General features: G+C 34.6%; 1 protein-coding gene across 1 annotated transcript in view; it reads right to left on the bottom strand.

The window, feature by feature from the left end:
* The window catches only part of LOC127948408 (deoxynucleoside triphosphate triphosphohydrolase SAMHD1-like), a 29,836-nt gene extending 20,130 nt beyond the window's left edge, over window positions 1-9,706 (bottom strand). The window contains exons 1-4 of the mRNA XM_052544842.1: window positions 9,641-9,706; window positions 922-1,082; window positions 717-832; window positions 377-433 (exon numbers count right to left, since the gene is read on the bottom strand). Of these exons, the coding sequence (XP_052400802.1) occupies window positions 377-433; window positions 717-832; window positions 922-1,082; window positions 9,641-9,706 (400 nt within the window). The remainder of the gene's footprint in view (window positions 1-376; window positions 434-716; window positions 833-921; window positions 1,083-9,640) is intronic.
* Between the last annotated feature and the right edge of the window lie 3,221 nt (window positions 9,707-12,927).

Genomic DNA, 12,927 nt, shown 5'->3' with positions numbered 1-12,927 from the left:
TCATAAAAACTTTCATTCTGGCTCCTCAGTGGATGTCTTTTCAACGTCAGCAAAGACATAAAAAGACGTACACTGGACGTAACTTTGCCCAGTGGGCTCTATAATGTCAAGAAAACTGGACATGTTTTATGTTCCCAGAACCAACACTCAATATTTGGAGAAAATTTTTGTAACAAAATTAGCTGGGTACTCATTTACACATTTGCCAGTCTCCACACACACACACACACACACACACACACAAACACAAATGACTACACTGATTGAATAAAGACCACAATGCTTATTAACAATGGCAAAATATTTAGTTTGCTCTCAGATTTATTGCCTAAATGCCAAGCTGAAATCACTGAAGTGAGACAACTCAGACACTCACCAGGCCGGACTTCAGGGATGAACATGCCATCAAACAAATGAGAGAACGGACCATGACCTGAAAGGACAAAGTAACATGTTTATTATACATAATTGTTTTTATAAGTTCAGTTATGAGTCTCATTTAAAAAAAAAAAAAAAAAACCTTAAAAGAGAACCATAAGAAAAAATAAATAAAGAAAATAAGAGTTGACAGGGCAAATTGTTACCCCACTGTCCATATGATAACTATGGGGGGGGGGGGGGCTGCAACAAATAGCAATTGAATACACACCAGCATGCTTTTAACAATTTCTCTAAATTGTTCTATGTAAATATTCACATGAATGTTTGGTACTCACCCATGTCATGGCACAGGGCAGCGATCTGAACACACAGGAAATCCTTTTTCTTGATGTTGAGTTCTGGCTGATTCTCATTTAGTGTCTTGAGAAGACATCCTGCTAAATGTGCCACACTAACACACACAAAAACAAACAGTGTTAGTGTATTTTAAGGAAAATAAATGTAAAGGTGCAGTACAAAAAAAAAGAGGGAAAAATTTACCCAAGTGAGTGTTCGAAGCGAGTGTGAGTGGCGCCCGGATACACTAGATGTATCGTTCCCAGTTGTTTAATGTATCGAAGTCTCTGAAACTGAGGAGTGTCAATCATTTTCACCAGCAGCGGGTGCAGCTCAATGTTACCATGAATGGGGTCATTGAAGATCTGCAGGACAGAGAAACAGTTTATAGAAACTGACCTAGAGAAAACTGCCAGAAGCAGAAAGAAAAAGGATTTAATCTGAAGTTACTTTGAAAAAATAATTACACTTTTAAATGTGACATTCATTATGGGCTTGTGTGAGGTTCTTAGTTTAATTATAGCCTAAATTGTTAAAGAATAATTTTAATTGCTGTTTAAAATATCCATCTTGAAACAAGATGTTAAAATGTAAAAGAATACAATTGTTTCAGCATGTCACTATTGTTGAGATTCATACACTGATTCCTGATGTCTGTTTTTCCACTTGTGTCTTCTTTAATAATAAATGTTTTGATCTGAATCAAACATTTAGGATGTGTCATGGGTCTGAGTTGGCTAGTACTATATTGTAGACAAAATTAATGCTAATAAACATGCTGCTCAAATTAAAACCAATATATTTAAAGCAGTGTAGTATTTAAATAATTTCAGCAGATTGCAGGTCCTCATTTTATGTCAGACTGTGGCGACAGCAGCGTGGACTTATTGCTCACATAATGTATCTAGAATAACAGGAAAACATATAGATCTCATGACAAAAAATTGTTTTAACTATATAATTATATTGTTTTTACAACATAACATCTCGTTATTATGAGAAAATATGTTGTTTTAATGAGAAACAGCTCGTTATTATGAGAAAATGATAACAAGCATACATCTTGTTATTACGAGAAAAAATGTTTTTTACGAGAAAAGATGATGTTAAAATGAAATAACATCTCGTTATTATGACAGAAGTGAGTGGAAAAAACAATATGTGTGTGGCAGCAATGCGTCACCGTAGATTAGTATTCTGATGTGTCTCAGTCTGTAGAATCATTGAGCTGCCATAAAAAAGTGAAATAAAAGCAACTAATATCATAGGTAAGACTGTAGCAAATCAGATAATCAGGTTGCCTTCTGATGATATTTTAATCATCAGCAAACAACAAGCATCATCTACTCACAAAACAAACATAACAGCCAGAGAAAAACATTTAAAACTCAAGTGTAAAATACCTTTTATCAGAACATTCTTGGAACTAAAATAGAACTTGCCGGTGAAAACGTTCCCAGAACATGCAATGTTCTTGGAACATTCTTAGAACATTAACATTCCTAGCTGTCAGCTGACAGTCCTTACAAATATATAAATAAATGAATAAACAAATAAATATTTAAATAATTAACAAACAAACAAATAAATAAATAGTTTGATAGAGACTTGGACTATGAAGTTTAGTTACAGATAGTAAAGCTTGGGTTTACATATTATAGGGATGTACATTTATATGGAATACATTTTCTCAAATGGGGTCATGTAAGGATGAAAGAACTGGAGATACTTTGATCTCCTGAGAAACAGGACAATACAAACATACACAGGCATCTTCGAGACACCCCACAGAGTGGAGGAGCAGGAGACCTCTTTCCCTTCTGGCCATTTGTTTCATTTTAAACCCCTTCACCCATTCTTCCTTCTACTCAGTCTGCTCAAAATGATTATATGAAAATGTCAATGCAAGTGAACTAACACTCATGTCTAGTATAATTTGAAATGTTTTTGGGGCAACTGGTACAATGGTCCCAATCTTAAAAAAAAATTAGACTAAAAGATAATACAGATCCTAAAAGATAAGGTATATTATGCTGTAATGGGAGAGCCCTTTTCCAGGGTCCTCCATGTAAATTACCTTCTGTTCCCTTTGAGGTGTAAACTATCCCGGTCTGGGACCTTGGTTAAGGCAAAAAACAACTGTTTGTTCATGCCTCATTTGGGGGATGTTTTATCTTGGTTTTGTATTTAAAGGATTGTAGCAAAAGGATCAGGGCAATTCTGTAGCCAGAAAGCCTGTAGTGTGTTGAGTGTCTCTTCACTTCATACTATGTTTTTTCCAAGGTGAGGTATGCATATTTTACTTTTAGATTAATCTTTGAGAATGTGATGTTTTATATTGATATGATTTGATATGTTTGAATTGGGTATGTAATTGGCAGAATACATATTTACCTGACTGATAATAAATTGTTACATTTGATTTTATTCTGTTTTACTCTATAATTATTGACTCGTATTGTACGTTGAATCCTTGCTAGTTACATGAGAACCTGAAAGAATTAGTTAATATGAGATAAAGAGTTTAACTAAAATAATCAAATGTCAGAATACTAATTAGAAACCAATTTGTATTCCAACATAAATTGGAGGTAATAATAAAATGTAGTCAGATTAGATACTAAAATGGAGTCAGATAAGAGTTTAACCTAAATTGAATAACTCTTTGCGCTGAAAAGACAGAACACATTCCTTGGGCCATGTGCCTGGACCTTACAGTCATATGATGCAATTTCAACTGTTCCTTTCTCTTTGGAGTGTTACAAACGCTTGGTGCATAAAGAAGATTTGTAAAGTTGACTTGGAAGGAATGACTTGTTTCCTCCTCTCAGCTGCTGAGTTCATGGGTGGAACAAAAATATGGCAGGACTTTTACTCTTTGGCCCCTGGACTACCCAAATCTGGTTCTTACAAGGCTTTCAACCAAGGAGGTCCTTCAAAAAATATCAGAAGCAGGCATAAAAGCAACCAGGCTTTCTCAAATCTTGTCCTGGAGGGCCAGTGCACTGCAGCGTTCAGCTCCAACCCTGATCACACTCACATACTTGTGATTTTCTAATGATCCCAAGGACATGATTACCTTGCTCGGGTGTGTTTGATTAGGTTTAGAGCTAAACTCTGCAGGAAAGTGGATCTCGTGGGCCAGATTTGAGGATACTTGGAAGTAACTGACGTCATTTCAAGTCATTCCTTCCAAGTCACAAACTAGTCTGGAGTCAAATCCCAAGTCCTCAAAGAGTTAAAGTTAATGAGATAATTAAGTAACTAATTAAATGATGATTGTGCATTAATGATTAACACCTGCTGTTATTGAGAGTCTGATGAAATCATCTGCTGAGTTCATGGATGGAGCAAAAATATGGCAGGACTTTTACTCTTTGGCCCCTGGACTACCCAAATCTGGTAAGAACCATGCGTAACCGTGCTATAACTTTGTCTCCACTAAAAGAAAGAAACAGAAGAAACCAGACGTACCATACATGTACCTTGAGGTCCAATAATAAATCCTATGATGTACGTTAGTCTAGATTGTACCTTGGGGGACAGAAATGGACACCTACTGTACCCCTATTTCTGAAAGTGAATAGGTTATACTAAAATGTGGTTAATGTGCATGTACCCCTAAATAATTGTACCCCTAAAGGTACAATCACACATCACACCCTACACCCTCATTCACTATTCCCTACATGAGTTTACTAATATAGTCCACCTGACAGAGAGTATGAAAACTAATGAGTGAATCCAGACACTGATGAACAGCTGCTTTTAACGAGTAGAATCACTGAAGAAAAGAGAAACAAGACACACACAAGAACTACAACTGACTTCAGCCACAGCCTTAGATTAAATCAGCTGAAGATTTAAACAATCAACAAACAGCTTAATCAGCATCACACATTACTATCAGGCTGACTTTAATTATGTCAGATCAGAGATGAAAATAACTTATTGAGAGCAATATTGATGATGCAATGCATGCTGGGTACCAGCACAGGATAAAACTCATCCATGACTCCCAGCATGCATTGCGGCATGAATAAATTATGCCCCTGCATTATCCACTTATTTCATTGAATTATTATGTGCTTGTATTTTTGCTTTTGTCTTTAATTTTAGTAGCATGTTTTGTGATGTTCAGAACTTAACTGTTTATTTTGTGGATTGTCACCATTGTTGTGAAAAGTGTTGAAAAGTCACTGTTCAAGAGGCCAACTAATGTAAACACTGATCTCCATCATGGTAGTGAAAAACACCTAAACCTCTTTAACGCTCAATAAGACCTTCTGTAGACTTCGGACAGAAATAAAGTCAGTCTGGTTAGTAATGTGAATCGGGTTAGGCTGTTTTAGGAGTTGTTTAATTAGATCTTGAGAGATTTGATGAATTATTTTATTTAAGTTGATTTCATCAAGGGTGTGGCTGAAGTTTTAGTTCTTGTGTTTCTCTTTCCTTTTGTGATTCTGTTTGTTAATAGCAGGTGTTCATCACTAGTGCTCAATCATCAATTAATCACATAATTAGTTTTTCTACAGTTTGTTGCCGTTAAGTCAAGGAAAAAACAGTAATATACTGTAAAACATAAAGGTCAGATTTACCAAATGGAAGAAAAAATAATAATTTGAATAAAACATCTGTGGACATCCATAGAAAGTTATGCAAAGTCATACACTGATAATGAGAGTAAACACTGAACTCAACTGTGTTAATGTGTTTTTGCACAAGAGAGATCTGTTAATGTAGTTTTGTTGTTCACCATTGTGCTGGAGATTAGAGGCTGTGCTTCAGTCAATGATGAGCCACAAGTTTGATCTTTGCTGCTTTATATAAAGACAGTAAATGTGGGTCCGCTGATACAGTGGTGATCTCTGTGTAAGTATTTCAGCACATACATGTGTGCTATAGCCAGAGATGCTCACACGTCTCTGAGCTAGAGTCCAAGTCAAGTCTCAAGTCTCTGAGCTAGAGTCCAAGTCAAGTCTCAAGTCTCTGAGCTAGAGTCCAAGTCAAGTCTCAAGTCTCTTTATTATATTAAGTCTCTGGTTATAATAAATGTTGCATCACGTACAGCGACCCATCCAAGCTGCTTAGAACACTGCATAGCTATATATAAGGAATTCAAAGCATGTAATATGTTATTATGCCAACTCTAACTATTAGCATACAGTATCAGCTTTGATTTTGGTATATAATCAGTGTAAACAGCCTATTGCAACATGACAAAAACACCAAGAATGCTTTACTTTTAAGTTAATATCTGTATTTTGCATTTATGGATTTAGTAATGGCCTTCTGTCTGGGATGCCCCTGGCTGTATAGCTGCACACCTCTTGTCTGGCTTAAGAATGAACAAAGCTACGCTGACTTATGTTATTCACAATACCTACTCACAAATAAACATCAAAAACAAAACCGGCTGCAATGAATTTCTGTGTAAAACAGCTTTTACTACAAACACTTCCACACAAGAACATTGTTTCACACAAGAACATTTTGATAGAAAACAAAAAATATTTAAAGTAGATAAAATGGAAATGTCTACATAGTACATACTATTACTACTGTAAACTTTGCAAATAGGACATCAGCCCCTTCAAGTCAATGAACAATAACAAAGTGGGCTGCAATGAATATCTGTGCAAAACGTCATGGCTCCGCTCCTACCCAATGACAGAGGCACGCAGGTTTTTTTCCACTGGAGTACTCACGTGAAGGATGCGTGCACAACTATAAACTAATATCATCACGCTATAAAGGGTTGGCCTGCGCTGCGTGCGCCTCTCCCCCTATAACTGTTCTGTCTCGAGGAGGAGCTCATTTGTGTGCATCTGTGTGAAACACGCGCTCTGAAACACGCATAGGAAAAAAGAACGACAGAAAGAACGGCTCCCCTCCAGCCGACTCCGCTTCCATCGTTCATGTTTATGAGCCGTTCAAAAGAATCGGTTCATTCGCGAACGTCACAACTCTAACAGCGAGCTCATCAGACGTTTACTAAAAATTAACATTGTTCACAAGTCCCGCAGCTCGAGTCCGAGTCGAGTCTGAAGTCTTTCGAGGACGAGTCTCAAGTCGAGTCTGAAGTCAATGTGTGTGCGACTTAAGTCGCACCCGAGTCCGAGTCTCAAACTCGAGTCCCCATCTCTGGCTATAGCTGACAGTGAATTGCAGTCATTTGAGTAAAAGTAAGTATTTTAGTTACTTTACTACTTCACATTAAGTGTTTGCATTGTTATATTAAGGAAATATTACTTCTCAATGGACTCAAATGAAATAAGTTTGTAGTACTAACATCATAGGAATGCTAGTTTTTAAACTCAAATTGTTTAAAAAATAGTGGGAGTTGAGTTAATTTCCATGGTAGAATTTACGGTAAAATACTGTAAAAAAAAATTAAGAGTGGTATATTAATGGTTGAGAGCTGTAAATTAACAGTACTTTACTGGCAACCCTGCTGCAAGTAAATTACTGTTTTTAACGGCACAGTTTTTTACAGTGCATATATGGCACTATAAATAACTGTTTTTTTCTACAGTTTGCTGCTAAGTCAAAAAAAAAAAAAAACAGCAATATACTGTAAAACGTAAAAGTCAGATTAATCAGATAAAAAAAAAGTTAATTTGACTAAAATATTTGTGGACATCCATAGAAAAAAGTTATGCAAAGTCATACAGTGATAATGAGAGTAAATACTGAACTCAACTATATTGTGTTTTTGCACAAGAGAGATCTGTTAGTTTAATGTAGTTTTGTAGTTCACCATTGTTTTAGTAAACATGCACAGGAAGCATAAGTACATTTGGTACTCAGTGCAGAGTCAGCAGTACAGTTGTATTATAATATAATGGAGAATGGTCTGGCTGCAGACTAGCATCTCCTCAGACGCTTGCGCTTCTGCTAGTGACAACACTTGCAGTCTTTTTATTTTTACTTTTTACTTTTAATCTTTTTATCTTTTTTTCTCGAATTGACTACTGAACCTGAAAGATAAATAAATGTTTTATTATTTAATGTCACTTAAAAATAAGGTTACTAAACCCTTCTGACTAATTTTTTTTTAATTTGATAATTTAGTGGTTCAGCGCCAACATTTTTCTTGTGCTTCAGGTCAGAACATAGTTCATTCCCATTCCCTTAAAGAAATATTTAAACTTTAATAATTTACCATAACTGAGAAAATTGAATACAACCAGCAAATACAAATAAAATAAAAAGAAAAATTGCCAGAAACAACTTTTGATTCTTATCTGTGAATGAGAATACACCAAGATCTGTTTTTATTATTGTGCGATGGTTTGTGGACCCCCAAGCTGTTGACAAGTCAGGTGTGTTTTCCTCTGTCCTGATGTGAGAGTTATGGAAAGCTGCCAGCTCCAATATGATGGTGATGCTGATGTGCGGTCGAGCGGCCAATGAGGCGTCTAGGTATTTATGACTATGTACATGTATATTTTAGATGAGCATGATGTGACATTTGCCAATCAGATTCCTTGTTTCTTTTATGTTGCACCACATGTTCACAACCAATAGTTTAGAATAGACAGTATTTTCCTTACTTTAATGATTATAAATATATATTTTCACTGAATTCAAAAATTGAATTCTTGAAAATTGAAAATTGACTTGGATGGCATTCCAATAATATTATGAAATTGAATATAATTTTGCTATAATTTCCCATAGAGGAGATTTTCTGCCTTCCTCTTAATGCTTCACTTGCCTTCATGATGTCCTTTGAAAAGTCTAGGGAGTTTTTCTGCAATTCCTCAGCGATGTTGCTCACTGCAGAGAAAGCATATGCAATTTTATACCTGTTAGAGATATACTGAGTTGTTTCAGATTGAAAACAAAAATCACTGTACATAACAAAATTATACGCATATATTATATATTAGGGGTTGGAGGGTTCAAAAAAATAAATAAATAAAATAAAAATAAACCGTGCGGTTCTCCACACACGGTCCGGCACGATCTAGAAAATCTGACAACGTATCTGTAATAGGCTATGGTTTCTTATAAATAACACGTAAAAGAAAAACGGGTTGGCTAATGTATGTTTCTGATGATGGACGCGCATTCTGGCTTCCCAATACATTAGCTAAAACAACAGCGAGGAGAGAGAGAGAGAGAGAGAGAGAGAGAGAAAAACCTTGGAGAGAAAAAAGAGAGAAAAAAACCTCTTGTTCACAGCTGGAATATGAAGTCATATTTATTCCGTCATCACCCGGGAGCTGATAGCGCGCGCACAGGTGAGACCTTTATAGAGCACGTTAATATGTGCTTAAACTAAACTCATTTAAGCTTTGCCAGTTTCAACATTTAAGAGCCAGAGGACTCGAGCTCACGCACTGAGACGATTTGTGCATGCGCTCATCCGATGCGCGCAAATTTTACGCTTTCTCTGCAGTATTGTGTTTGGACAAATTAATACAAAAAGTATTATCAAAATGTCTTTTAAGAGTTCTTTTAAAGTGACAATCTTTATATTAATCAAACAGCAACAAGAAAGAAATTACGCTCTGCTCTTGATTGAATAGCATTTGCTTATTTACTAAATATAATCATTAATTTATTACTTTATTCAATATCTGTATTCATATATATATATATATATATATATATATATATATATATATATATATATATATATATATATATATATATATATATATATATATGTATAGTTTTTACATAAACATAGCACATACCGAACTGTACCGAAACTGTAACTATAAAAAAGTTTAACCGTTCCATCCCCAGTGTGTATATATATATGAAAACTATTTCCATCACATTTAATTTGACTGCATTCTGATATATTTCTAAAACTGTAATTACAGCTTTTTAAAAAAAAATATCAAGCTAAAGCATTTATTCACTTTGTTCATGTATATATATAGTTTTATTTGTTTTGTTTTCTCACCATCTGTTGCACCTTCAAATGCAGACATCTCTTCTTCTTCTCAAGTATCTGATGATGTTCTTGCATGTAGTTGAAAACGATGATGATGTTAATCTGCAGAACAGTCTAGAGATTTTATATCAGCCCATTGTGTCATGTCACCATAGCTTTACATATTGAGGGTGTGTCATAATGACTGATGAGTTTGATCATCTGTTGTGTTCTTCTGTGAATGTCCTGGTGGGGGCATCAGCTCCTACTGGAAATGAAAGCTGTTTCAGATTCCTGTTTCAGATTCCAGATTCCTAGATTTCAGTCTCATTGCATTTGTAATATATATATATATATATATATATATATATATATATATATATATATATATATATATATATATATAATTCATATAATTAATTTTAATAACTTAATATGTTCAAAAAATGTATCCCATCATGTTTATGTGGATTAATGAAATAAGCGCTTTAGATTTAAGGTTTAAGGTTTATATGTTAATAAAAACTGCAAAACAAAATCTTTCTGAATAAACAATGCTTTGAAGAAATTAAAAATCTGCAAATTCCAATAAAAGAAAGAAAATTAAGTATTTGAACTTATAACATTTTCAGGCATAACATTTAATTATTTGTTTATGAGTTCATTGAGTTGTATTGCTCATTGAAGTACTCGGTCCTCGATAAGTTTCTCATTATCAGATCACTTACTGATGCTATAATACTACAGTGTACAACTGTGATGTAAAAAACTGCCAAATTCTAACAGGAACATACTGTATCCATCTTAACAGTAATATTCAATACAAAACAATAAATACTGGATAATATTTGTTGTTTCCGGTAAAGTAGCTGACTGCAATTTAACTGTGAATTATCACACCATACATCTTCATTCAATATTTCTTGCATGAGTTTACTAATATAGTCCACCTGACAGAGAATCCAGAAACTGATGAAACCCCGCTGTTAACAAGCAGAATCACTGATGGAAAGAGAAACAACAATAACAGAAAAAAAGAGAAACAAGAGATTTTAAATAATGGATTTCCTTAAAATCACTATTATCGACAGCAGTTTTTACTTTTGTTGGGCACTTGATCTGACTTTTCAACATTATCTTTCTTGGGCTGTTTTGATAGAGAAGTGGTTTTTAGCTATGTGATAATTATTTGTTATGAAGGATTCTGAAAACACAAAGTGCTAATAATATTTTAAGTTACGTTAACATTTAGATACAATTATCAAGAATCAACATCTCAACAAGGAGACGTTAAATGTTTCATGTCGCAATGAATGCTGGGTACAAGCACAGGGCAAAACTCACCCATGACTCCCAGCATGCATTGCAGAATTATCACCATTGCTGAGATTCATTTGCTGAATCTTGATGTGTTCAGAACTGTTTGGTAAAAGTGTGTTTAAAATCTTTTTATAATTGACAGCAGCAGTGTGACTTTTACTGTACTTTGAAGTGAAAGGGTGTAAAGAACAAAACACACTCAATAGAAGATTAGATGCTGGATGAGATAAGTCAACCAGACTGCTATATGTTTTAAAATCATCACAAATAAATAATCCATCTCAATAAGATTTTTGTTATTTCTTTATTATTTCCATGTTACAGCATTCCCCACCCATCCAAATCCTGTTGTTGACAATTGAGTTCAGTGGAACTTGAGACCGTAGTTACTGTAGCTAATGATGCTTTTGGGAAGCACACTCCTGGGAAACGCACCATGGCAATACTGTTTGTGGAGTTATTTAATACTCTGCTGACATTAAGGTGTCTTCTTTTATTTCATTGGTAGTTATTTTCTCTCTCTCTCTCTTCCTTTCAGTGATTCTGCTTGTTGACTTCATGGGTGTTCACTAATGCTTAATTTTTAATTAATCACTTAATATCTCATTAATGGCAAAACTGCTCCAGTGTTACTTTTACTCTCTGTAGTGCGGTTTTCCTGTGGGGTTAAACGGGTTAAAAGTGTAAGATAAAAAGACACATCAGTGAAATGTATTTTAACAACAATAAATTGTAAATTAAGTTTACAGTAAGCAAACTGGAGAAAAACAGTTATATATTGAGAACGGTATAACTGCAGCCTGGAGATCTCCAAAACGGGGTGGGAGCTCCAAAATAGGGCGTGGCTTCCTCCCATTGAGAGACAGGCACATGACACGTATGCACAATTTTCCCTCCAGTCCACTTCAGTGCAAACTTTTGAGTGCAGCATGCTTAAAGTTTAGAAACTAAAACCGCAACAGCAACTGTTGATGATGATGGAAAAAAAAGAAAGTAAGTAAAACTAAGCAGAGAATTAAAGTAGATATTTGACGTCAATCAATATAAGGCAATTTGAACATCCAGTTATATGTAATTAAAGCATATGAGGCCAGATAACATGACACATGTTCAACTGATGGCTATTCATTAAGGACTTGTACACCTTCAACAACAACCTCAGTATAACGTGGTGTCTGGAGAGGATCCTCCCTGAAGACAAACACTGCCTTTGTTCATCTCAAACTCTATTTGAGAGTCATCCTTCTGAACGATCTGACAAAACAAATCAAGTAAACCATTAAACACAGCTAACCTCCAAAAATGTATAACATCTGCTTTGTAAAAAATACAATAACATTAAATAGTAAAATACACTAAATATACTTCTGTTAAGAGTCAGTTGGGGACACTTCAGAGTAATTATAGATCTAAGCAAATAAACAAAAGCCAGAATGTTTTTTTTTTTTCAGACCAGAAACGTGTAAATGTTTACAATTATGTTTAATCTTATCTAAAGTTAAATAATTACGGTAATTAAAAAAATACCATATACTCCTTGATAAGTTTTTCCACATATTTTCCCAGCTGATGATGTCAGTGGTCACATGCTTTTCACACAACACAAAATTATCAATAGATTTGAAGCAAAGAGTTTAAATTTCACCAACAAATTTTAGTTTTACTTCAATTAACTAAATTAACTATAATATTTAGCTCAATGACAAGACAGAAAAGTAAATTTATTAAGTTAGATCAAGTGTGAAATGTTCTCTAGAGTATCGACAAGCACTCTGATAAAAACATGTCAATGTCAATAGCAAACCGAAAATCACATTAGTGTCATAATTCACACTCATTCATTTCAATTATAGATGCAAATGATTGAATCGGCGTAGCAGATTACTTAAAGGGGTCTTATGGCGTTGCTTAAAAGAACATTATTTTGTGGATTTTATGTAATGCAATGTGTTTATGCGGTTTAAGGTTAAAAACACACATTATTTTTCCACATACTG

The sequence above is a fragment of the Carassius gibelio genome, chromosome B1 (assembly GCF_023724105.1).
Source record: "Carassius gibelio isolate Cgi1373 ecotype wild population from Czech Republic chromosome B1, carGib1.2-hapl.c, whole genome shotgun sequence".
In the NCBI taxonomy this organism is placed as follows: domain Eukaryota; kingdom Metazoa; phylum Chordata; class Actinopteri; order Cypriniformes; family Cyprinidae; genus Carassius; species Carassius gibelio.
This window is presented reverse-complemented; position numbering and strand designations above follow the sequence as displayed.